This window comes from Halichoerus grypus, chromosome 4 (assembly GCF_964656455.1).
Source record: "Halichoerus grypus chromosome 4, mHalGry1.hap1.1, whole genome shotgun sequence".
Classification (NCBI taxonomy): domain Eukaryota; kingdom Metazoa; phylum Chordata; class Mammalia; order Carnivora; family Phocidae; genus Halichoerus; species Halichoerus grypus.
In genome coordinates this window covers 125,001,874-125,028,368 of record NC_135715.1, presented here as the reverse complement: position 1 = coordinate 125,028,368, position 26,495 = coordinate 125,001,874, and the positions used below count along the sequence as shown (strand labels likewise).

General features: G+C 37.0%; 1 protein-coding gene across 6 annotated transcripts in view; it reads right to left on the bottom strand.

The window, feature by feature from the left end:
* The window catches only part of TANK (TRAF family member associated NFKB activator), a 94,259-nt gene that overhangs the window by 45,261 nt on the left and 22,503 nt on the right, over positions 1-26,495 (bottom strand). For all 6 annotated transcript variants that reach the window (XR_004924945.2, XM_036116766.1, XM_036116767.2 and 3 more), the window contains one exon: positions 12,544-12,691. Coding sequence is in view for 5 of the 6 variants with exons in the window: in XM_036116763.2 (XP_035972656.1) it covers positions 12,544-12,691 (148 nt within the window). In the remaining variant the exon portion in view is untranslated. The remainder of the gene's footprint in view (positions 1-12,543; positions 12,692-26,495) is intronic.

Sequence of the window (26,495 nt, the reverse complement as noted above, 5' to 3'; positions counted from 1 at the left end):
AATCTGGATTCAGATAAACCTAGTTTCAGTATACATTCTGCCACATTGGCTGAAAAAATTAACTTATTTCCGAGTCTCAGTTTCTTCATTTGAAAATGGGCTAACTATATCTACTTTGCCAGGCTAGGAGGATTTACATATAAAGTATGTGAAACTTGTAAAATGTATTCATTCAATGAATGATAATTTTCCTTTCTGTTTTATAATGTAATATAAATTTAAGGGCTGAATGAGGAAGAGGATGCAACTGGTTCAGCATTATCTGGGGGTATGTGACATTTTAGTATGGAGTAGAATGAAGGCTATACTGGAAAGAAAAGCTAAAAATAGTTATGTGTTCTTAAAATGAGAGATTCTAATACAATTTAATGGCATGGTGGCAAGAGTGCCTAGGTATAACAATGGAAAATTTGGTATTGAACTAAAAGAGAAAAATACTTAGGGGCCAGGGAAAGTAAATATACTTGATGATCAATAGCAGGATGCTAGTAATAGAATGAAGAATCATCCTTTGAAATTTAAGTGAGGTAATTTAGGATAAATAAAAGGCAGTATAATTCTCCACAGCAGTTTGTAAAACTCATTACTCCTTTGAAATGATACAGATGAGGAAAAATTAGTGGAGGTCTGGGCATTCAGTTTAATATCCTTCCAAGTAGCAATGAGATATAGAGCTCAGAGGGCAGATCTGGAGTAGGGAGATAAATTTAGGAGTCATTGTCATAGGTATCTGAAATTATAGAAGATGAGATAGCTCATATAAGAACATAAAATAAGAAGTGAAGAAAGTCTTGAAAAACTAAAATGTACTGGGCCTGGTGGTAGAGAATAAACCTACAAAGGAGATTAAGGAAGTGGGACTCAAGAAGAAATGAGGAAAATCAAACATGCTATCTGGAATGTTAAAAAAGGAAGAGGTAGTAGAAGAGATATGGTCAGCCATTAAATGGAATGAGGTAGCCCTATTATGTATGCATCTGAGACTATTGATGATTTTAGGCAAAGAAGTTATAGACATGATATTTACAGTCAGGTAGATTTTTTCAAATCACAGTTCTACTAGCTTTAGTACTTATTAGATATGTGGTTGTGGGCAAGTTATTTCACCTCTCTGCACTTCCTTTTCCTCATCTGAAAAATGAAGATACTTCCTCACAAGATTTGTATAATGATTAAATTAGGTGACTGTATAAAGCACTTTGGTAAACATAAGCTTTGATAAATTTTAGTGATGATGATGGTGAAGATAAAGACATTTAAAAAAATATATTTATTTGAGAGAAAGAGAGAGAGAGAGCACGCATGCACACACGTGCATTCCTGCACAGTGGGGAGGGGCAGAGGGAGAGGGAGAGTCTTAAGCAGATTCCCTGCTGAGTGCAGAGCCCGATGTGGGGCTTGATCTCATGATCCTGAGATCATGACCTGAGCTAAAACTAAGAGTAGGATGCTTAACTGTGCCACCCAGGTGCCCCAAAGTTAAAGACATTTTTGAAAAATTTTAATCTTTTTCAGATTAGCACCATTCTATTTTTCGAAAAATATGATTCATAAATTACTAACAATGCTTACCCCTGGAGAGTAAGGGAGAAGACAATCATTTTATATTCTGTATATTTTGAATTATTTGCATTTTTTTCAATACGCATGTGCTTTTGTAGTTTCAGCCAGTAGTATTTTAAAAATCACTTACCTGCCTTTATTTGGCTTTGTTTCCCTCATTAATTTGTAATACTTGGATGCCTTTGCTTGACAGAATGCTTTTAAATGGATGTAGCACATTGACTTCTTAAATAGGAGTCTTAAATTGTACTTTTTCACAGAAACACGAAGAGAGGAACTGGCTTGGAGTATGGACAACTAAGTCGTAAAAGGCTAGTGAGTTTGTACAAACAGATGAACAGCAATAAAACATAGCTAGTAAGAGAATCCAGGTTACACCCATTCTTTTCCTTTTTTGCAACAGATTTTTTAAAAGTTGTGGTAAAATACAGAAATAAAATTTGCCATTTCAACCAATCTTGTGTCCAGTTCTGTGGCATTAAGTATGCTCACAATGTTGTGTAACCATCACCACAAACTATCTCCAGGACTTTTTCATCTTCCTCAACCGAAACTCTGTACCTTTTAAACACTAACTCTCCATTCACTTCCCTCAGCCTCTAGGAACCACCCTACTACTTTCTGTCTCTATGATCTCACTACTCTAGGTACCTCATAAGCAGAATCATACATCTATATGTCCTTTTGTGACTAGCTTATTTCACTTAGCATAAAATCTTCAAAGTTCATCCATGTTGTACTATGTGTCAGAATTTTCTTCTTTTAAAGGCTGAATAAATTCCATTGTTATGTATATACTGCCTTTTGTTTATCCATTTATCCATCCATGGACATTTAGGTTGCTTCCATCTTCTGACTATTATAAATAAGGTTGCTATGAACATGGATATACAATATCTCTTCAAGTGTCTGCTTTCAATTCTTTGGGGTATATACCCAGAAGTGGAACTGCTGAGTCATATGGTAATCCTATGTTTATTTTTTTGAGGAAATACCATACATTTCCCACAGTAGCTATAGCATTTTACAGTTCCATCAGCAATGTACAAGAATTCTAACTTCTCCATATCTTTGCCAATACAATCGGTATGAACTTGCATCTCATTGTGGTTTTGATTTGCATTTCCCCAATGGCTAATAATGCTGAGGATCACTTCATGTACTTACAGGTCATTTGTATAACTTCTTTGGAGAATGTCTATTCATATCCTTTGCCTATTTTTAACTTAGGTTTTGTTGTTGTTGAGCTGTAGGAGTTTCTTTATATAGTCTAGATATCTATCCCTTATCAGATACATAATTTGCAAATATTTTCTCACGTTCCTTGGGCTGCCTTAATTTTGATGAAAGTCCAAGTTATCTAATTTTTCTTTTGTTGCCTAATCTTTTGTTGGTGTCCTACCCAAGAAATCACTGCTAAATCCAATGTAAAGAAACTTTCTCCCTATGACTTCTTCTAAGAGTTTTATAGCATTAGCTCTTATATTTAGGTTCTGGTTTAATTTTTGTATATGGTGAAAGGTAAATCCAATCCATGAACACAGAATTTTCTAACATTTGTTGATGTCTTATTTTTTTCAGCAGTTTTTGTAATTTTCAGTGTATAAGTCTGTCATCTACTTGGGTAAGTTTATTCCTAAGTATATTATTTATTTTGATGATATTGTAAATGGAATTTTCTTCATTTTTCAGATTATTTAATGTTAATGTATAGGAATGCTAATTTTTGTGCGTTGATTTTGTATCCTACAACTCTGCTGAATTTATTAGTTCTAACAGGGTTTTTTTGGTGGAATCATTAGGGGTTTTCTCCATATAAGATGATCTGCAAACAGAGATAATTTTACTTCCTCCTTTCCAATTTGGATACTGTTTTTCTTGCCTAATTGCTCTGGGGAGGATTTCCAGTACTATGTTGAACAGAAGTGGTATAAGTGGACATCCTGTCTTACAAGAAAAGTCTTCAGTCTTTCACTATGGAGTATTATGTTAGTTGTGCGGTTTTCATAAATGGCCTTTATTATGTTGAAATATTTCTTTCTATTCCTGGTTTGTTGAGTGTTTTTAAAAGGCTTTAAAGGGGTTTGAATTTTGTCAACTGCTTCTTCTGTATCAGTTGAAATGACCATGTGGTTTTCCCCCTCTTCATTCTGTTAAAGTGATGTACTCCACTGACTGATTTTGTATGCTGAACCACTTTTGCATTGCAAGAATAAATCTCACTTGGTCAAGGTGTATAATCCTTTTAATATGCTGTTGAATTTGGTTTCCTAGTATTTTGTTGAGGATTTTTGCATAAAAAATATTAGTCTGCAGTTTTCTTGCAATGTCTGTGTATGGCTTTGGTATGAGGGTAATGATGGCCTCATAGAGTATTAAGAAATGTTCCCTCCTGTTCGATTTCTGGAAGAGTATGAGAAGGACTGGTGGTAATTCCTCTTTGAATGTTTGGCAGAATTCACCATGAAGCCACTGGGTACTAGGCATTCTTTGAACTTTTTAATGACTGTTAATCTCTATTTCCTTCTTTCTGCTAGCTTTAGGTTTAGTTTGTGCTTCCTTGTCTAGTTTCCTAAGGTAAAGTTAGGTTATTGATTGGAGATCTTTCTTCTTTTTAATCTAAGTATTTACTCTCCCTCTTGGCAGAGTTTTCACTGCATCCCGTAAGTTTTGGTATGCTGTGTTTTCATTTTTATGGTTTTAAGATATTTCCTAATTTCCCTTGTGATTTCTTCTTTGACCCACTAGCTGTTTAAGACTGTGTTAATTTCTACATATTTTTAGTTTCCTTGTTTTCCTTCTGTTGTTGATTTCTAGTTTCATTCTATTGTGATTAGAAAAGATACTCTCTATGATTCCAATCTTTTAACATTCATTAAGTCATTTTTAATGGCCTAACATATGGGCGATCCTGGATAGTGTTCCACAAGAACTTGAGAAAAATGTGAATTCTGCTCTTGTTGAGTGGGGTATTCTATATACGTCTGTCAGTTCCAACTGGTCTACAATGTTGTTCAAGACCTCATTTTCCTTACTGATGTTCTAATCTGGTTGCTCTGTCCCTTTTTGAAAGTGTTGAAAGTAGGGTATTGAAGTTGTTTTTTTTTTTTTTTTAAGTAGGCTCCATGCCCAGCGTGGAGCCCAATGCAAAGCTTGAACTTACAACCATGAGATCAAAACCTGAGCCAGGACCAAGAGTCAGATGATCAACTGACTGAGTCACCCAGGTGCCCCAGGGTTGCTGTAGGGCTATCATTTCTTCTTTGAATACTGTCAATGTTTGCATCATATATTTTGGAGTTCTGATGTTTAGTGCATATATAATTACTATATCTTCTTGACAACTGATAATTTTTTCATTATATAACGCCCCTCTTTATCTTCTATAAAAAACTTTGATACAAAGTCTGTTTTGTCTGATATCAATATAGACACCCTTGCTCTCTTTTGGTTACTATTTGCATTGAATCTTTTCCCATCCTTTCATTTTCAACCGATGCATGTGCTTAAATCTAAAGTTAGGCTTGTAGATAACACATAGTGGGATTCTGTTTTTTATCCATTCTGCTAACCTATGTCTTTTGATTAGAGTGTTTGATCCATTTACACTTCAAAGTAAATACCAGCAGAGAAGTACTTACTTTTGCCATTTTGTTGTTTTCTGTATATCCTACAGCTTTTTGTTCTTCGTTTCCTCCATTACTGCCTTCCTCTGTGTTTAGTTGATTTTTTTGTAGTGACACATTTACACATTTTGATTCTCTTTCCCTTTCCTTTTGTGTATATTCTGTAGATATTTTCTTTGAGGTTACAACTGAGACTACATACAATGTCCTGAAGTTATGACACTATCTTAACTTGATACCAAACTAACTTGAATTGCATATAAAACTCTCCAACTTTATAGCTCTGCCTCCCTACTTTGTTACTAATGTCACAAATTACATCTTTATATATTGTGGACCCATTAATATAGATTTAAAGTAATTTTTCTGGGTGCCTGAGTGGCTCAGCTGGTTGAGAGACTGCCTTTAGCTCAGGTCATGATCCCGGAGTCCCAGGATTGAGCCCTGCATCGGGCTCCCTGCTCAGCATGGGGAGTCTGCTTCTCCCTCTGGCCCTCTCGTCTTGTACTCTCTCTCTTACTCTTTCTCTCTCAAATAAATAAAATCTTTTAAAGTAATTTTTCTATATATCTGTCTTTTAAATCCTGTAGAAAATAGAAGTGGAGTTACAAACCAAAATTACAACAATACCATTTTTTTTATATTTGTCTATATATTTACCTTTACAGAGAACATTATATTTTCATATGGCTTCAAGTTACTATCCAGCTTTCATTTCAACTTGAAGGACACTCTTCAGCATTTCTTCTAGGTCAGGTCTAGTGGTAATGAACTCTTTCCACTTTTGTTTGTCTGGGAAAATCTGAATTTCTCCCTCATTTCAAGGACAGTTTGACCAGATATACAGTATACTTGGTTAACAGGTTTCTTTCTTACAGCCCTTAAAAATATCATCCTGTTGCCTTCTAGCCTGCAAGGTTTCTGCTAAGAAATTCACCGACTGTCTTATTGGGGCCTCCCTTCTACATGATGAGTCCCTTTTCTTTAGATGCTCTCCAGATTCTTTTTTTGTTTTTGTTGACAGTTTGATTACAATGTAGTTTGATGGAGGGCTCTTTGGATTTATCCTACATAGAATTTGTTGAGCTTCTTGGACTTGTATATTCATGTTGTTCCCCAAATTTGGGAAGTTATCATTTATTATTTCTTCAATCTACTTCTTTTTTTTTCTATTTCTTTAATTTCTCTCTCTTTACCTTCTCCTATAATGTGTATATTGCTCCACTTGATAGTGTCCCATAAATCTCTTAGGCTCTGCTCACTTTTCTTTTTTCTCCTCAGACTCTATTATTTCAAACGACCTATTTTTGAGTTCATGGATTTTTTTCTTCTGCCTGTTCAAGTCTGCCCCTGAACCCCTCTAGTGCAATTTTCAATTCATATGTTCTATTTTAAAAAATAGAATGTTTCACTTTTTAAAAATACTTGGTCTCACTGTTAATATTCTCATTTTGTTTATATTATTGCTTTCCTCATTTCCTTTCATTCTGTTTTCCTTTAGCTCTTGGAGCATATTTATGACAGTGTTTTAAAGTCTTTGTCTAGTAAGTCTGATGCATGTTTATCAAGGACTTTCTGGAAATTTATGATATTCTTTAAAAAGGGCTACATTTCCCTGTTTTTTTTTTTTTTTTTTTTAAGATTTTATTTATTCATTTGAGACACAGAGATAGAGAGAGAGAGAGCATGAGCAGGGAGAGAAGGAGAAGCAGGCTCCCTGCTGAGCCAGGAGCCCGATGTGGGGCTCAATCCCAGGACCCTGGAATCATGACCTGAGCTGAAGGCAGATGCCCAACCATCTGAGCCACCCAGGCGCCCCAACATTTCCCTGTTTCTTTGTAGGCCTTGTAATTTGTTGAAAACTGGGGTATGTGAATAAACTCGCCTAGTCTTTGTCACCAGGTGTGAAAGATCTTCACTAATTAGCAGGCCCGTTAGCCTTATGATTAGCTCAGGGTACAGCTTTACGGTCTTCCAGGTATTTTCTGAGTGTGTATCTTGTTTGGGCTAGTGTGTGTATGTTTCTGTTTGTTTCTGATTTTCCCTGGCTGGTTGGAAGTATGTTAACTTCTCAAAAAGTCTTACCCCAGCTTCTTAGGACCTTAGATGTTTATTATATTCCTCTTCCTTCAATCTCTTACACTTAGATGCGCACTGGAGCCTCTTTCCACATGCTATGCTGCCCAACACTGCCTTCCACAGCTTCCAGCCTGAGACCCAAACTATGCTACCATTCCCAACTCTGAGCTCCAAGTCAAGTGAGACAGAAAACAGTCCCTTGGATAGTCCACAGACAGGTCAGGATGTTTCAAACAAGTTCTACCTTGCTCTTTCCTTTCTGAGGGAGGGAACCAAGAATTTGGGCTACTTCCTCCCAACTGCACCACACCATCATGGGCAGGGAGTGGGTCCAGGGCAAGCAGAAATGCCAGGAAATTTCCTACAGTTTTGAATATGGCTTTTTCTTGACTAGGGTCTGCTTGGTTGCTGAAGATCACTGATTTCCAGAGCTCCTCTAAAATTATTTCAATCAATCTGAACAAGGGCCTGCCACTTCCTAGTTTGCCATCTTGCTGATGTCACTTAATAGACCAATTCTTTAAGCATAATGTTAGGAAGGGCAGGTAGACTCACTGACAGCACAGCCCTTGGGGCCTTTTTGCCATCAGAATGCCAGGCAACTTCTCCAAGGTTGTCCTCTTGCTTTTCTTCTCTTGCTCTGTTCTCTTTCCCATTGGTACTTCCTTCTCCCATCACTCCAAATATCTCTGTGAAGATGATTCCCAAATTGGTATTTCCAACTGGTACCTTACTTTAAAGATCCACACTTCAACTGCCTGCTGATCATCTTCCCCTGACTAATCTTCTTGCATTTGAACTCAAAATATCCGAATAAAATCAAATCAAGTAATAATTTCCTTTACCAAAATCACCACTCAGAGCCTTTGCTCTAATTTTCATACTGTAAGTTTGAGAGCTTGTATTTGTCACCTTATTACTAAAGATTTTAAATGAGGAATATCTAGCTTGTTTTACTTCAAAGTTCAATTTCATTTCTGGGAGTAGATTGGAACAAATTAGTGATTTACACTTGGCACCTCTGATTCTATAATTCGAAAAACAACAAATGTTCCATAAAACAAAATCCCAAGAAATATCAAAAGTATACAGGTCTTTTCATAATAACATTTTAGAAAAAAGTTAATTAAAAAAAAACAATGAATGAGATCAAAGTATAAAATTTTATGTCAGAACTCCTATTTCATTATACTATAGAGAATATAATGGCCAATAAATCTGACTTTCAAAAAGACTGGTGTCTTGCTTTAAAATGGGAATTATTACATTGTCTTCTGAGGATACAGATGCCTCTGCAGTCTCCTCATATGAAGCTGTCTACATCAAACCACAGGGGTTGGGCAATGGATGGAATAGGAAGTGGAAGAACAAAAAGATATGTACTATCTTGCCTCATCATTGCTACTTCTGAACCATTAGTCCTTTAAATTTAAGCAAAAGACCATCCACAAGGCATTCAATTATACCAGTCTCTCCTCGAAACTGTTTATCTTACAACATACCAGTCATTCTCTCACATTCAAGAATTTTGGCTCTTCCTTTAAAAAAAAATAGTTTATTTATTTATTTGAAAGCATGCATGCACAAGCAGGGAGGAGGGTCATAGGGAGAGCGAGAAGCAGACTCTCCACTGAGCAGGGAGCCTGATGTGGGGATCGATCCCAGGACCTTGAGATCATGACCTGAGCCAAAGGCAAACGCTTAACCATCCGGGCCACCCAGTGCCCCTTGGCTCTTCCTTTCACACAGTCTCTCCAAATGCTCCTGATCTTATCACCACTTTAGGAGAAGTGTTCTAATAGATCTATTTCTTGAATTTCTCAATCCCACTCTGGCTACCCACTTTCATGACACATTATGAAGACAGAGATCCTAAACATCAATTCAAAAACTCATTAGTAATAGTCTATTACTAATAGATCTCTCACATTCTTCTACTCCTTCTGTATCTGTTCTCTCACTTCATGGAGACCTCAGACATAAACCCTCTTTTTGTTCTTAGTCTATTAGACTCCTAGATTAACTTCTTTCTGATGTTAGTTTGTATTTCAAAGCACACAATTTCAATTGCTTTTGTACCCTTTCTAGCCACCTAACCATTATTCTATTCTTAACTCTGCAATCTCCTAATCCTGGATTTGGCCATCTGCTCATTCCACTTCTATACCAAGAAAGCTGCTGAAAAAAATGACAACAAACATGGATTGATTATCACCAAAAATTCAGTAAATGTTGGATGTAACATTTTTCTTCTCTCATTTCTTAAGTGAAGCTGTTTCAATTCTTTACTACTACTCTCAGAATAACCTAAAATCACTTCATTCAGATGACCTCACCTTGTATTTCACAGAAAAAAAAACAGACTCTTACATTATAACTCTATTTTTTTACTGAATAAATTTGACATGGAACATTATGTAAATTTAAGGTATACAGTGTGCTTTGATACATTTACATATTGTAATATGATTGCTCTTGTAGCAATATTTACCACATTATATAATTATAGTACAATATTATTGTCTATATTCATTATACTGTGCATTAGATCTTTATGGCTTATTCACCATTCATTATAAGTTGTACATTTATAAGTTTATATCCTTAAACAGCATCAGTCTTATCCCCACCTCCTAACCCCTGGTAACCACCATTTGACTTCTTTAGATTCCACATACAAATGATAGATGAAAACCTTGCTAACTTCCTGCCATCACCATTTATGATCTGCAAACTTATCTTTGTGTACACGTATTTTTTTTTCTTGTTCCTTCCACTTCTCAGAGGAATAGGTGTATCATCTCCATGCTTATTGAGCCTGAATTCCACATTGCCCTCTATCCTATATCCAAATGTCAGGAAGACTTTTTTAAAGCATATATATTAATCCTTCAGTAAACTCAGATTGAATAAGAATACAGTATGAACTACTTAGTCATATTCCTCATGATAGGGCCCTAGTCTACCTTCACAGCTTCTTTTCCTATACTTCTTTATTGTTCTTGTTGGAGCCATAGAATCACCTTATTGTACATGGAATGTACCATGTATTACCTCACTTTTGTGTTTTTATTATATAAACTGCTCCCCCCGCCCCCTTAATTTACCCAACTCCTAATCTTAGCCCAAGCTTTGGGCTTGAGAGTGGACTTACGACCTGATCCTCCCAGACTGATTTGGGTGATTCTTCTTTGTGTTTATTTGTTAGCTCCCACAGATCTCCACTATAGCACTTAGTACACTGTGGTAATAACTATTAATCATCCTTTTTATCTTCTTATTGGAAAGTTCCTTAAGGGCATAAACTATGTTTTGTTTCAGCATTCCTAGAACCTCATCAAAGGCCCAGTATACAGCAGACATTCATTGATTTTTCTTAAATAAATCAGGATATTTTGAGTTTAGTATATAAGAATAGAGAGTATACATGTTTTCTTTTATTCTTGAATACTTGACAAATACTAAAAAAAAATATGGAGATATACATATATATATATATATATATATATATATATATATATATCCCTTTACCATCCTTTGGATAATTGCTGATGTGAGCAAAGGCTTTTTCCATGGCAGTTAAAAAGTTAAATCACAAGTTTCTGGTTGCTTACCATTGGCAGTGGAGGCAGAGGAGCAGTTAGAGAAATTTCTGTTTCTGCCTCAACCTAAGAATATCTCAATACTCCTCTTCCCTAATTCTGTTTCCTAACTTTCCTAGAACAAGTATAAGATTGTTGAAGTTTCTTAATGAACCTAATGGGAAAATAAGAAGAATAAAAGTTGGGATTTTGTTGTTGTTCTTGTTTTTTAAAATGTGATTATGCTTTATACCTGAACTGGAAACGCAAAGAAATCCAAATTCTAAACTTCAATAATTTGGAAAACTCCCTGTCATTGTTATGCCCCTGTTTCTCCTGTGTACCCCTAAGGAAGACCTAGTCCACAAGTCTACCCATATAACTGGAAGTAATCTTTTGCAAACAAACAGGAGAATCACAAATAATGATTTCTGAGAAATACAGGGAAGTACGTATAACATCTAGTTTTATAGATATGTCAAGTAGAAAGGATAAAGAGAATTGTGTAGTTCCTATATTTATGGAAGAGACTAAGAATTGCATGGCTAGCATATTCTAGACTTCAGAATTTTAAGGCTAATAAAATTGTTTCTTAAATGAGGTAACCAATTCAAGATCTCCCACTTTCAACTGCCTGTTGAAACTATTGCAAGGTTGGCCCTTGGCTGGCATCCGGGAACTTGACTTGTGATAAAGTCGATAAAGTAATAAAGTTGACTGTTGTGCCAGCTTAATTAGACTGTACCATGAGATTTATGGGGAAGACCTACTTTCCTTCTGAGAGTCTGAAATTTTGATTGACATAGGATATCTATGTGACCAGCTCTTAATAAAAACCCTGAATTCTTGAGTTTCAAATGGAGTTCCCTATGTAGAAGGACTGCACTTGAGTGACTAAGTTTTTGAAGCTGGAGGCAGGGTGCACTCTGTGTGACCCCTCACTGGAGGGAAAGAGCATAGGAGGCCTGCATGTGGATCCCTCCAGAGTCTGCCTGATGTTTTACATTAATGATGTGACTGTGTATCTTTATCATGTCACTGTAATAAATCTTAGCTGTGAGTGTTACTGTATGCTAAGTCCTGTGAGTCCCTCTAGACAACACAGAATGTGTTTTTTGGTACTGGGACCCCCAAAACACTCCTAAATAGTGATATTAAATAGCAAATAAAAACTCTCTCATTAGCATCTCACAGAAGTGTGTGTTAATAAAATCCTGCCCTAAAATCTGATAGTATGGAAACACAGTATGAGAATAAAGGACAGAATTTTGAATTGGATAAATTTAGCATTATGAGAAGTTCATTACATTCTTATTTTTCTCATTTTGCTGCAGATCAGTGAAGACCTAATCATGGACCAATGACAGACATGTGCCTGGGAACTACTAAATTTATGCCTAGGAAATATACCTTTCTTCTAATTACCATCTTTTGAAACTGAAAATTAAAAATTATTTATGGAGGATGATGCTCTTTATGAACTATTCCTTCAGGTCACAATGTTTGTTTTTTTTTTTAAATAAAAAACAACAAATAAGAATCTTAAATTTCATCCATTAATACATATCTCAGTGTTTTAGTTATTACAGTTCTTCAAGAAAGTTTGTAACAATACAGTATTTTTCACTTGCAAAAGATTCTCAAATTTCCATTTGCCAGAATAAATAAGAACTTTCAAAACCAAAACCATATACCTTTTGCTGTAGTTCTTTTACTGCAGAATCTCTATCCATACATGCCTGTCGAAAGGCTTCATAAGCTTTATTGAGTTGCTCGCCAATATTTTTATCCATTCCTCTCTGTTCTGTAGCATCACTATAAAGGATGGAGTATATGACAGGTCTGGAAAATAATCAGAACAATTTAGATAGCTATGAAATTATACAAATCTCATTTCTAAATGCATCTTATAGACAGTTCTGTATAGTTTATCATGAACATTATAGCACCAAGTACTATAAAAGTTTATAAAGGCATATAAGTCTCATCTAAAATCCTGATTAGAAATCTTAAGAAACATTAACTTCTTCAATTTTAATATTCTTTACTAATGTTCAAGGAGCAAGTGGGGTTCCAGTTCATAAAGATGCTACTTTGAAAATAGTAATCTAAAAACGCAACCTTAAAATGGAGAAATATAAAAGGCCATTTGTTATTAATACTTTATTATAGAAATGCACAATAGGATTAGCAACGTGGGAAGGGATTTCTTTTTACTAAACGGACAGTTATTCCCACTTACAAGGTGAATTCTTGCTACACTGAAATTAGAGCAAAATTAAGTAGATAATAAATGTTTGTGGATGGAGTTCACACTGTTGTTATCGCAGAGCAATTAAAATGTGTGAAAATGCTCTTATTTTAGCACAAAATCTAGGGAGAGTTGCTGTTGGATTGTACATTAAAAAAGAAAAATCACATCCCTTCAGTCCTACCCACACTCCCTATTAGTTTTCCAACCTCCCTGCTGTTTCTGAACTACAGGTGATTTACTGAGTGGAGGTAATTTGGTTTTATCATCTCAATTTGCATAACATTTCTAACCACATTCCTTGGCTCTGAGCAGAGGGCCATGTAATGATTCTGATTTTTCCTGTCCAGCTGTAAAAGCCACACCACAGGACCTTTCTTAATCTTCTGAAGCCACATAACAGATAAAGTTCTCTATCAGTCATGGGGGGTTTGGAGGTACCAAATTATTTCACTTCTTTATGATTGGAAATCCTTCATAATCTCAGTCTCTAATCTTTCATCTGTCCTTTTATTTTGGGTACACAATGCTTTTTAAAAAATTGTAGTATTTTATTAAAATACAATTCATATAACATAAAATTCACCATATTAAAGTGTACATTTCTGGGGCACCTGGGTGGCTCAGTCATTAAGCCTCTGCCTTCGGCTCGGGTCATGATCCCAGGGTCCTGGGATCGAGCCCCACATCGGGCTCCCTGTTCTGTGGGAAGCCTGCTTCTCCCTCTCCCACTCCCCCTGCTTGTGTTCTCTCTCTCACTGTTTCTCTGTGTCAAATAAATAAATAAAATCTTAAAAAAAAAAATAAGGTGTACATTTCTGTGGTTTTTTGTATATTCATTATGTTGTACAATCATCACCATTATCTAATTCCAGAACATTTTTATCACTACAAAAATAAACTACTTATTAGCAGTTAGTCCCAATTCCCCTCTCCCATCAATCCCCCAGCAATTACTAATCTGCTTTCTGACTCTATGGATTTGTCTATTTTGGACGTTTCATATAAATGGGACCATATAATATACGGCCTTTGTGTCTGACTTTTTTCACATGGCATAAAATTTCTGAGGTTTATCCATGTTGTAGCATATAACAGTACTTCATTGCTTTTTATGTCTGAGTAATATTCCATTGTGTGAATATACCACATTTTGTTTATCCATTCCTCAGTTAATGGACATTTGAGTTCTTTCCATTTTTTGATTATTCTGAAGAAAGCTATACTATTTGTGTATGCATACTTGTGTGAACAGGTTTTCAATTCTCTTGGATATATACCTAGGAGCAGAATTGCTGGGTTAGATGATAACCTTATTTAACTTTTTAAGGAACTGCCAAAGCTGCTTCCATAGGATGTGTACCATGTTATATTTCACTAGTAATGAGTAAGAGTCCCAATTTCTCTACATCTTTACTAACATTTATCATCCATTTTTAAATTATATGCATCCCAGTGGGTGTGAAGTGGTATCTCATCACAGTTTTGATTTGTACTTCCCTAATGATGTTGAACATCTTTCCAGTGCTTATTGGTTATCTGTAGATCTTCTTTAGAGTAATGTCTATCTAGTCAACTCCTTTGTCCACTTTTTAATTGGGTTATTTGTCCTCATATTGTTGATTTGTAAGACTTCTTTATATATTCTGGAAACTTGAGCTTTATCAGATATACGTAATTTGCAAACTTTTCTCCCATTCTATAGATTATATTTCCTTGATAGTGTTTTTAATTTTGATGTCTGATTTTATCTATTTATCTATTTTTTCTTTTGTTGCTTGCTTTTCTCATGTCCTATCTAAAAAATTGCTGCCTAATACAAGTCATGCAAATTTTCATCTATGTTTCCTTTAAAGAATTTTATACTTTTAAGCTTTTAAAAGTGGATCTTTGATCCACACTCAGTTAATCTATGTACGGTATGAAGTGGGGTCCAAACTCTTTCTTTGCCATGCAGCTATCCTACTGCCGTAGCACTAAAGGATATTCTTTTCCCACTGAATGGCCTTGGCACTCTTACTGAAATCAGCTGACCATAAACTGCAATGCTTTTTAAAATATCTGAGTAATATTTCAATCCTATCAGCCAGTCTTTCATTTTAAGTACTAAATACACTAAGTCATTTTCAGGCTTCTAAAAACAATTTCAAAGTTTTTATTTTGAGGATCAGAGTGTTATTGCTTTCTGAAGAAATAAAAGAATGATAATTTTTTTAGGCATTCCACTTAGGAAGTTTGTTTCTACTGCTACCTCTGATAGATAAAAAAGATGAAATGCTCTTAGAATAACTAACATTGCCAGGATCTGACATGCCATAGATACTATGGAAAAATAAATAATCAGCATTAACACAAAGTATCACTTTGAGTACTTTATTCATTTGGACACTGTATCATTCAAAGAAGGATTTAAGGCAGCTTATAAAAATATAAGCAAGATTAAAAATAGGTATACAAGCAGGCAAAGAAAATAAGGATAGGCAGCTATCAGGACTATAATATAGTGTAAAATGCTAATGCAGAAATGAGAGGTTTAAGTAACTATGTGGCTAAGTTACCTATCACTGTCTTAAAAAGCTGCGCATAATGACAAATTGTCAACATAAAACACACCTATATTTTAAAATCTGAGACAAACAAGAACCTTGAATTGGAAACCCATCTAGTTTCCTATTTTGTTCTATCACTGAATGACTGTGACCTTGATTCAGGGCCACTAAATGTTTCTGAACCCAAGTTTCTTTCTCTCCAATACAAAAAAGATGTTTGGACTTGATTTTGAAGAAACTTCTTTGTTCTACAGTTCTTGAGTCTGCTGAGTCTAAAAATGCATGTCTGTTCCATCAAGAAGGTGTATTCTTGTTTTTAAAAATGTAAATGCAATACTAAAAACAGCTGCATCATATGCAAGTAAATCATGTGAAGGCTTCACTTCAGGTCCTTGAATTAGATCACACAAATGTCACTAAGAAGAGTTACTGAGTAAATTCTACATGGATGCATCCTATTTCCTGAAATAAGAATGTACGCTGGAGAGATATGATTCAGGTCAATACAACTAAATAAATGATACATTTAATTTCTATCTCACAACCAAGAAGAGAATTGGGTGTTAGATCAGTGACACTGACCAGAGAAAAAGTCACTGGGACCCAACTAATTAAATTGGACAGATTTCAAATATTAACACCCTGAACTTTAAAGCCACTTGTTCCTCTATTTTTTTTTTAAAGCATTTGTTAAGTGTAAAATTAATTTCACAATTTAAGAGGCAGTCACATTTCAATTACATTTTGGTATGCCTGCTGCAAAACTTGCCAGGCTCCAGGGAAATGGTTTTATTTATAGTAAACATGCTCAAACCCAAATCTCATTGCTTAAACCCAGGAGATCCAAGCTAAAGCAACCTCTGCCTTGGAAGCACTCTTCTAGTTATGGTTTCACTCTTTTAGGTGTATTTTTAAGAAAGCCTTCCATGGTAATTTCTTTATTCTGGGTCTGATTTGCTGGTTTCCTTCCACTACAGGAGGAAAAGATTAAGTCACTGATACCCCAGAAGGTACCTGGCAAGCGGAATGCAAAGCACCCCCACCCACCCAGGGCAATCCCCCTGAACCCAGGAGAGTCCCTACCCACCCACATCTGTCGCTCTGGCAGTAGTTCCTTTTTTTTCCCCCCTGGGTGGTTCCTGTGAGAAGGAAAATGAAGGACAGCAAGTTCCTGTTCTGCCTCCCAGGTCCAGTGTATGCCCACCCAGGAGGAAGCACCAAGAAAATCCCTGCGCAGCAGGCTGCTTCCTCTTTCATTAATCCCTTGGTTCAATAACGAAACTGTCCTAGCGTAGAAGAGGCAGCCTACGCAAGGAAGATAATTTTATCTTCCCTTGGTAAAGTTTTCCAGCTCCAACAAAGGTTTGCCAACTGCTAGGACCAAACTTAGATATTAATAAATGGATCCCATTACTATTCAATTCAATTAGGAAAAATAGTTTACTTGTTACATGTTAGGCATTTTTGTGGAGATGTGGCAAGGGGCTTCAGAGAGTACCACCTTAGAGCTGTGTTCCTTTTACAAATTTTTTTCACCAATTCTTTATTTCCTATTATTCACATTCCCATCTGACTGATAAGGGCTCAGAGGCATTAAATGACTTGCCTAGAGCCACAAAGCGATAAGCATGGGAACTGGGACTACAGCTTTGAAATTCTTCATTTAAGGACTGATTATTAAAGGCAACTGCAGGGGCGCCTGGGTGGCTCAGTCATCAAGCATCTGCCTTCGGCTCAGGTCAAGATCCCAGGACCCTGGGATGTGAGCCCCGCATCAGGCTCCCTGCTCAGCGGGAAGCCTGCTTTTCCCTCTCCCATCCCCACCCCAGCTTGTGTTCCCTTTCTCGCAGTCTCTCTGTCAAATAAATAAATAAATAAATCTTAAAACAAAACAAAACAAAAAAAATGAAGGCAACTGCAAAGTATTCTCCCAGGGTGCCATGGTGGATATGTTCATTTGATAAAACATTGCCAAGTAAGAGCAAAGCCTGTACTGGGCACCACTGACACTGAGAACAAAAGAAACATGAAACCTATCTTCCCAAAGGTACCATTAGCTATAACTTAAACTGTATACATATGTACCCTGAGGTATCCAAAGGCTATAGAATTGGGAGAGGAAAGTGGTTACATCTATTTTTGAGGTTTAGGAAAGGCTTTGAGAGGTAGGTAACATTTGTACTATGATATTTTGAATTTGAATTTGAATTATGGATAGGAATGATCTCACCCATTCCTTTTATTTGATTATCAAATAGTGATCCTTTCTAGAACAGGTTCCCAAGGGCTATAAAGATGTTTTTAGTGTTAGATAATATCCATTCTTCACTAAAAAAGGCTAGGATAATAAGCATTTCTTTATGCATTGTTCAGCTTGATTTTTCTCTTTCTTTTTTAAATATTTTTTTGGGAAAGAGTGTGCACATGCAAGGGGAGGGGAGAAGAGAGAGAGGGAGAGAGAGAGAGAATCTCAAGCAGGCTCCCTGCTGAGCGAGAAGCCCCACCTGAGGCTTGATCTCAGGCCTGAGATCATGACCTGAGCCGAAATCAAGAGTCAGGTGCTTCACCAACTGAGCCACCCAGGCGCCCCTTGATTTTTCTAATCATACAGCTCTGCAAACCTGAGACAATTCTTCAGTATAACAATGACGGTTACTTACAGAAATGACTGATTAGGCTAGTGCTCTTCCCATGATGCTTGAAAAGCAGCAGCAATGAGAATGAAATAAAGGGTAAGTCTTTTATCTTCAATGAACCTCAATTTTCCTTTCTTTTAAAATGAAGGGGCTGGGGATGCCTGCGTGGCTCAGTCGGTTAAGCGTCTGCCTTTGGCTCAGGTCATGATCCCAGGGTCCTGGGACTGAGTCCCATATTGGGCTCCACGCTCAGTGGGGAGCCTGCTTCTCCCTCTGCCCCTCCCCCTGAGCGTGGTCTCTCTCTCTCTCTCTCACCCTCTCTCTCAAATAAATAAAAATCTTTAGAAAAAAATAAATAAAACGAAGGGGCTAAATAATATAATCTCCTTCAACTTTATGATTATATAGCATTTCCAAATAAATACAGAGTATTGAAGCTATTGCTTGGGAAATACAGTGATATACTTTTCCTCATATGATATGATAGCTTTAAAAGAAGTAGTCATTTTGTCTTAAATTGTACTATAAACTAGGCCTTGGTTACAAACCAGCTGATATGGCATTTAATTTCAAGATGGTGAGAAGCATGGAGTAAAGTTATATAGGGTGTCCTGGAATTAAAGAGATGATATGATACTGTGAAAATATGTGATATAAAAATATGTGAAATAACACTGTAAAGATGACTTTATTTATTTAATAACATTTATGTATGTCCTCCTAACACTTAACTACGTAGAATGGAAAAAGTAAAGGCTCTGGATTCAGATCTCCTATCTGCAATTTTCTAGCCATTTACTTGGCTTCTCTGAGTATTAGTTTTCTTATGCTACATAGTTTGCAGTGTTATTATGAAGATTAAATGAAACCATATATGAAGTATATATGTTATCTGTTCCTCAGTATCTATTCTCTTCTCTAATATTCCTGACTTTTAACTGGTATGGTCAGGTGACTATGTTCTGGTCATTGGCAAGTAAGTGCAACTTCCAAGAGGAGCTCTTCACTTTTTTCCCTTCCCCAGCTGGATGGGATGTTGTGGTGAGTCACCTAGAACGGGTGGTAACACTTCAGGGATGGTGGAAGGACAAGGGGATGCAGGAACAAGAAGGAAGATGTCTAGGTCCTTGACACCGTGGAGCTGCCAGATCAGCACTGGACAACTTACACTTTAAATTGTAATATGTGAAAGAAATAAAATTTCTGTCTTATTTAAGCCACTGTCTTTGAGAATATCTTGAGAGAAGTAGAGTTATTTACTAACTGGTACAACAGTCAACACTGGTTCAGTGCTGAATACATCGTATGTGCTCCTTTTTTCCAAGTGAAAGAGACAAAGTGATAGTCTTTGCTTTTTTTCTCTAATTAGAGCTTATAATTTAGTAAGGCAGACAAGCATGAAAATGATTAACCATACTAGCAGGCCAATTATAAATGTGTAAAAAGGTATGATCATATCTTGATAGGGGTCTGGGAAGCACAGGTAGAAGCATTTGCAGGAATTCGCCCAATGGTTCACTGAAGATTTACTGCATATAAGTTTTATCTCAAAAGAAAAAGAAAAAAGAACTGTTAAATAAAAGGTATAAGCAGGGTAACAACTCAATAGGAAAAACAATTAAAATGAGAGGGATTGTAGAAGGCTTCATAGAGGATCTGACACTTAAACTAGGCCCTGAAACATGAGGATTTCAACAAGCAGAGAATGAGAGGGAGGAAAGAATATTCACTCTGAAAGAGCAGAGGCATTGAGAAGTCACTAGTATAGTGCCTTTAGGGACTGGAGGTATTCTATTTATGTAAGTCTAAGATGTGTACAGAAGATGGAGAGGTGAGGGTATTAAGACAGAATGGTCAGGGCTACCATGTATGATTGTGCTGCACTACAAAAACCCTAGGGGCACCACTCAGGCAGACCGTAATTGGAATGGAACCCCCTAGAGTTACAGAGAGTACTAAGTGCATACACTATATGCAGCAGACTCAGTTACGGCCAGATTGTAGTGGACCCTGAATGTTACTCTAACAAATTTAGACTTTAACCTGACATTGAGAAGTAATGCAGGATTTCTGGGGTGCCTGGGTGGCTCAGTCAGTTAAGCATCTTGCTCTTGACTTTGGTGGGGAGTCTGCTTCAGGGTTTTCCCCCTCCGCCTGCCCCTCCCCCTGCTCACGTGCACGCACATTCTTTCTCTTTAAAATAAATAAATAAATCTTTAAAAAAAAAAGTAATGGAGGATTTTCAAGCAGGAGATAAACATGTTTTAGAAAGGTAAAGTGGATACCCATTGTGGAATACAAACTAATGAGGGAGACAAAGTGAGGATATCCATAGGAAACTATTGCTGTAGTCTGGGTGAAAGATGGGCTTGAACAAGAGCAGGGGAAGTGAAAGATGGAATACATTAAAGAGACATTTCTAAGTCAGAATCAATGGGATTTGTTGGCCAAGTGGATCTAGACAGGAAGGCAGCATTCAGGTCCCTGCAATTCTGAATCAGCTGGCCTGGGATGGGGTCCTGGAATCTGCATTTTAATAAGTAACCCAGGTGACTTTGTTGAAGATGGTTCACCAGCCATATTTTTCAAAATACTAGGTAGACACTGATGACAGCCAGATAGAGAAACAGGAAGAAAAATGTTTTGGGAAGAAAGATACTGAATACAATTTTGGACAGAAGTGCTATAGAAGACATATAATTAACAATAGGGCAGGAAAAATGTACCAACTGAGTGATAACGAAATCTAGAGGAACAAATATATATTAAGTATGGCTTCCCTCCTGCTTATATCCCTATTCTTTTTTTTTTTTTTTTTTTTTTTTTAAGATTTTATTTATTTTTTTGACAGACAGAGACAGCGAGAGCAGGAATGCAAGCAGGGGGGAGTGGGAGAGGCAGAAGCAGGTTTCCTGCCGAGCAGGGAACCCGACGTGGGGCTCGATCCCAGGACCCTGGGATCATGACCTGAGCCGAAGGCAGACGCTTAACGACTGAGCCACCCAGGCGCCCCGCTTATATCCCTATTCTTAAAGTCCTGTTTCGAATGTCCTCTGATACTAGTAAGTCCTTGGACAGTCAACCAAGCCCAAATCTTTTTACCAAAAAAACCAAATTTTTGAAAGGAAAATAGTGGAGAAAGAAGTAATATTTATTACTGTGTCACTTCATGTCACAAGATGTATACTCTTTTCCTCTCAAATATAAAGCAAAAAAGAGGATAGGGCCACTTATTATCTGGACAATGTAAGAAGGTACATAATAAACTAAGGAATGCATAAAACACTAAGGCATTTTAGCAGAAGTCTGTTATCTTATGTAAAGAGACTATCAGGCAAAACGGTAGGAATGTTATCTAATGCTGTGTTCTGTTAACCCTTACATGCTGTTAAATAACAGGAAAATAACTCTCTGGTAAAGTGTCTGAATGCATTCTTTTTGAAATCTCCTCCCTTCTACTCTGCCAAATTTATGACAAGAAAGTAGAATTACTAATGATCTTGCACAGGAGTAGGACGGTTTGTACCTATCTTCTGGTCTTAACCAGAAGAGTTTGAAAAAAAAATATTTTCAGTAATCCTAAAAGAGTCCCCCCAAACAGAACACAATAATGTATGAGATGTCACAGGCTGCACAAAATTCATAAAAGGAAAAGTTGCTTTTGAAGAAGTCGTTAAAATCTCATGAGTTGGGGCGCCTGGGTGGCTCAGTTGGTTAAGCATCTGCCTTCGGTTCAGGTCATGATCCTGGGGTCTTAGGATCAGTCCTGCGTAAGGCTGAGCTGGCAGCCTGCCACTCCACCCTGCTTGTGCACTCTGCTTGTGCGCTCTCTGTCTCTCTCATGTTTTCTCTCCCTCTCAAATAAATAGAATCTTAAAAAAAATAAAAAAATAAAATCTCACAACTTAACAGATTAGGGACCCCTCCAGCATCTGTGTGTCATTTACTCTATCAGAACAAAACAAAACCACTATGAAAGGAAAGAGTTCTTCTATGAAGACATAAAACTTTAAGAGACAGATAGGGAACCTTTTCATAAAAAGGCCTATTTTCTCTTAAATCACAGTTTAAATTGCTGAGCGGTCATTTAGTCTTGAGAATATTACCGATGATAAATGGGAACAGGCAAAAGCTTATATAATTATAAAGCTGTACTCTGTGCTCTTAACCACTGGCACGGGACTCCCCAGCTCTTCATACCCCTGCTTTTTAATTTCCCTGAGGACACCTCGAGGCTGTTGGGCAAATGTTTGCAAGTCACAACTTGTTTTTTTAGAAGTAATTGTGAGAACTCCAATGAGAAAATAAATAAGGTTTCAGAGATTTCCAGATCTCTATTTCCAGTCATTCCCAAGATGTTTAGGGTGTGACTTTAAATGTTTAGTATGATAAAAGTTTAAAACCAGATATAATACCATGTAACACACTCTTATTCCAGTTGTTGAATACCCCTGAAGACAGGACCCCTAAATCCCTGGGTACCCTGACAAACCAACCTCTCCAACCTGCACCTGTGCCCAAATTGACCGAGTTTCCACTCTTTTCAAAGCCAGTTTTTCTTAAATGTGAATATTCAGACCTAGTAAATCTTAACATTTGCTGTGCTATCCTACTGTGGGGAAGCAAGAGTTTATTAAAAATTTTCACTTTTTTCACTCACTTCTTTTTGTATCTGGAAAAAATAAAAAGATGCTATAAAATAAAGATCCCAAACTTAATTTTTAATTGAGACCACATCCTGTATAAAATATATTAGTTTCTTATTTATTAAGACAATTTGAACATTAGAAAGAAAAATTAAAAAGCCTAGTCAACCAAAGATAAAATCAGATTTGGGAGTAGAGAATACATGCTTGTTGATAGGTGAGGGTGAACAAGTCATTTAACCTTCCTGTGGACCTCAGTTCCCTCATCTGCCCCAGTTTAGGATGTTTAGGGTAGAACGTACTGTACAACATGGGTCAAGAGAATCATCCAGGGTGGTTTAAAAAAACAGATCAGCAAACCTGTCCAAGACTTCTTGGATAATTTTTTGTGGGGGGTAAAGGGGAGAAGAGGGAAGGGCAGTTGTGAGACAATTTTAGAGTCACTGCCATAGGCGGTCAATTCATAACTGGAAAAGCGGTGTACTCTGTATAACACTATACAAATATGTACCAAGGCAGGGAAACAGACTTTTTATAAAGTGTCTTTTTTGTTCCACAGTGATCTGCTTTTTGAATTGTTCCAGAAGAAGTATATAGAATTTGGAAACAAAAATAGCAGTTGCTAAGGTAGAAGATGTTCTTAAAAAAAGAAAGAAAAAAAAAAGGTATTTTGATACTTTGGCAGATGGCCCAGAGCAATAGCACTCTAACGATCTTGGTTCCCTGAAATTTCCACAACTCATCAGTCTATACAACTGTTTCCTCTGTTAATGGAAGCGACTCCATTAATGGCATTTGCACCAAAGTTCATGTTGAGAAAGAAATCTGAGTGTGACCATAGCTCTTCTCCTACCAAGTAGCAATGGCCCTTTTCACTTGATGCTCCACCCACCAATACTCTAATCATCTCAATTCTATCTAAATTCTCAAACTATCTATAAATAGTTGAGAAAGGGCATAGAACTCAATGACATGCCTTCAATCCAGAAAGGGACACAACCCCAGACCATAAGGACAATTTCAGTTTTGTGTTTGAATGACAAGCATTCCAACAATGAAAGAGGCATTTCCCTATTTCCTCATGGGAAACATTAGGGATGGGGGAGGGATTGATACCTATTGAGGTAATATTACTTGCCAGGTGCTTTATATAAACTACCTTATTTTAATTTTTCTTCTGCAGGAGCATAGATTATCTTCCCTTTCTTTCTACATAAAAACGAGCTTCAAAAGTTTATATAAATTGACTAAAGTCAAAGAATTAGACAATGAAAGACCCAGATAAATCCAGGTTTCTCTGATATGAAAGTCCAATCTCTAGCTCTTTTCACTAATTTAGTTTTTATTTTATTTTATTTTATTTTATTTTTTTTTTAAGATTTTATTTATTTATTTGAGAGAGAAAGTGAGAGAGAGCACAAGCCAGGGGAGAGAGAGAGAAGCAGGCTCTACGCTGAGCGGGGAACCCGATGCGGGGCTCGATCCCAGGACCCTGAGATCATGACCTGAGCTGAAGGCAGACGTTTAACTGACTGAGCCACCCAGGCGCCACCTAGTTTTTATTTTATTTTTAACCAAAGCTATACATATCTATATTTTAAGGAGTCAAGGAGTTCTACAAGGCTTAAGAAAAACTGTAAATCGCTTGCTCTCTCTTTCCCCTCATTTCCTGCTTCATCTTGGCAACAATTTTTAGCTCCTTTGGTTCTTTCTGGGATTTATCTTGGTATCTCTAAATAACATACTAATATTGCCATTACTGATTTTTCAGTTTTACTTGTCTTCACTATGCAAAGTAAGGATTCAGGTCATAGCTTTGCTATGTTGTCTTCTAGCTTCCATTTGTTTTTGTGGAAGTCCAGAGCCATTTTGATTCCTGATCTTGTACTTAACTCACCTGGTTCACCCCTCACTTCTAGGAAATTTTCTTCAATTATTTTTTGGGCAATTTCTTTCCTTCTGTAATCCTTTGTGGGACTCCTCTATCTGGATGTTGAATCTTCCAAAGTGATACTCTAATTCCTCCCAGCCTCTTCTTCTTAAACGAACTTTTTATTTCATATATAAAGTATCTTAAGCCTGCTGTCTTTGGTAACCAGTATTATTCTGCCAAATGATTGTTAACCAATCCTGAATAAATAAAATAATAAAGTAAGTAGTGGTGCTTCCAGAGCTCTACTGAGGCTGGGGGCGTGTAAACCAAAACAATGTCCCACCAATTGCCCAGCTCAATCAAAACAACTCAACTTTGATTAGTTATATATTTTGGGATTTCAAGTTTGGAAAAGAATCACAGGCTTGGGCGCCTGGGTGGCTCAGTTGGTTAAGCGACTGCCTTTGGCTCAGGTCATGATCCCAGGGTCCTGGATCGAGTCCCACATCAGGCTCCCCCTGCTCTGCGGGGAGCCTGCCTCTCCCTCTGCCTCTGCCTGACATTCCCCCTGCTTGTGCTCTCTGTCAAATAAATAAATAAAATCTTAAAAAAAAAAAAAAAAAAAGAATCACAGGCTTAAAGGTATCAGATTCTCACCACCTCCACCCTGAATGATTTATAAGGCTTTAGTAAGGTCTATTTTTTGTGGGGTAGAGACAAGTATGGGTGATTTGGGAGGTGGGAAAGGCCCCTCTGTTGGGTTTTGCCCACTGCTGAGACTACTGTGTCTAGGTAAGTGGTCTGCCAGGTTCACACTTGTGGTAAGAGGCCACTTTAAATCTAAAGAAGTTTCAGGATGGGGGGAGGAAATCACCTGGAGCTACCTCTTCCACTCCACCCTAGAAAAGAAAGTCATCTGCTTTTCCAACCCCTTAGGGTATGAATAATAATAAGCATTCACATTCTATTTCAGAAAAGTTGCCACCTTAGCAAAAGAAGAGGTAAATAAGTTAGTGGAAGATACCCCCTTTTTTGTATTTTAGCTCTGTGTTCACTTTTTCACCCATGAAAATCATCAGAAGCAAAAAGCACAAGTCAATAACATAGTAAATACACTTAAATAAAAGGACATCCTCTGTCTTAGGGTAAATTTTTTTAAGACACTCAAAAGTCCATGGGATGCCTGGGTGGCTCAGTCAGTTAAGCGTCTGCTTTCAGCTCAGGTCATGATCCCAGGGTCCCTGAATCGAGTCCCATTTCAGGCTCCCTGCTCAGCGGAGAGCCTGCTTCTCCCTCTCCCTCTGCTGCTCCCCCTGCTTGTGCTCTCTCTTTCTGATAAATAAAATACTAAAAAAAAGAAAAAAGTCTGTGTTTTCCCCACTTAAAGAAAGGAAATGGAAAAGAACTGTCACTCCTAACAGTTATAATCATTTCCCACTCTTAAGAGAGTTCCCTAACATAAGCAGCCAATTCTCCAAAATAACAGTTTGCATTTCTGGTCTCACTTTCTGATATACCCATAGCACACTGCACTAGAACTGTGACTGTGTTGCAGTCAGGCAGCTGAAATAATAGAAACTTAAATACCATTGATCCAGCAGTGTCAGAATTTAGATTTTATATTTTTTCTATAAGCTGGTAGTATGCTAAATGTATCAGGATAAACAAGGTAAGATGAACCCCCCAAAGAT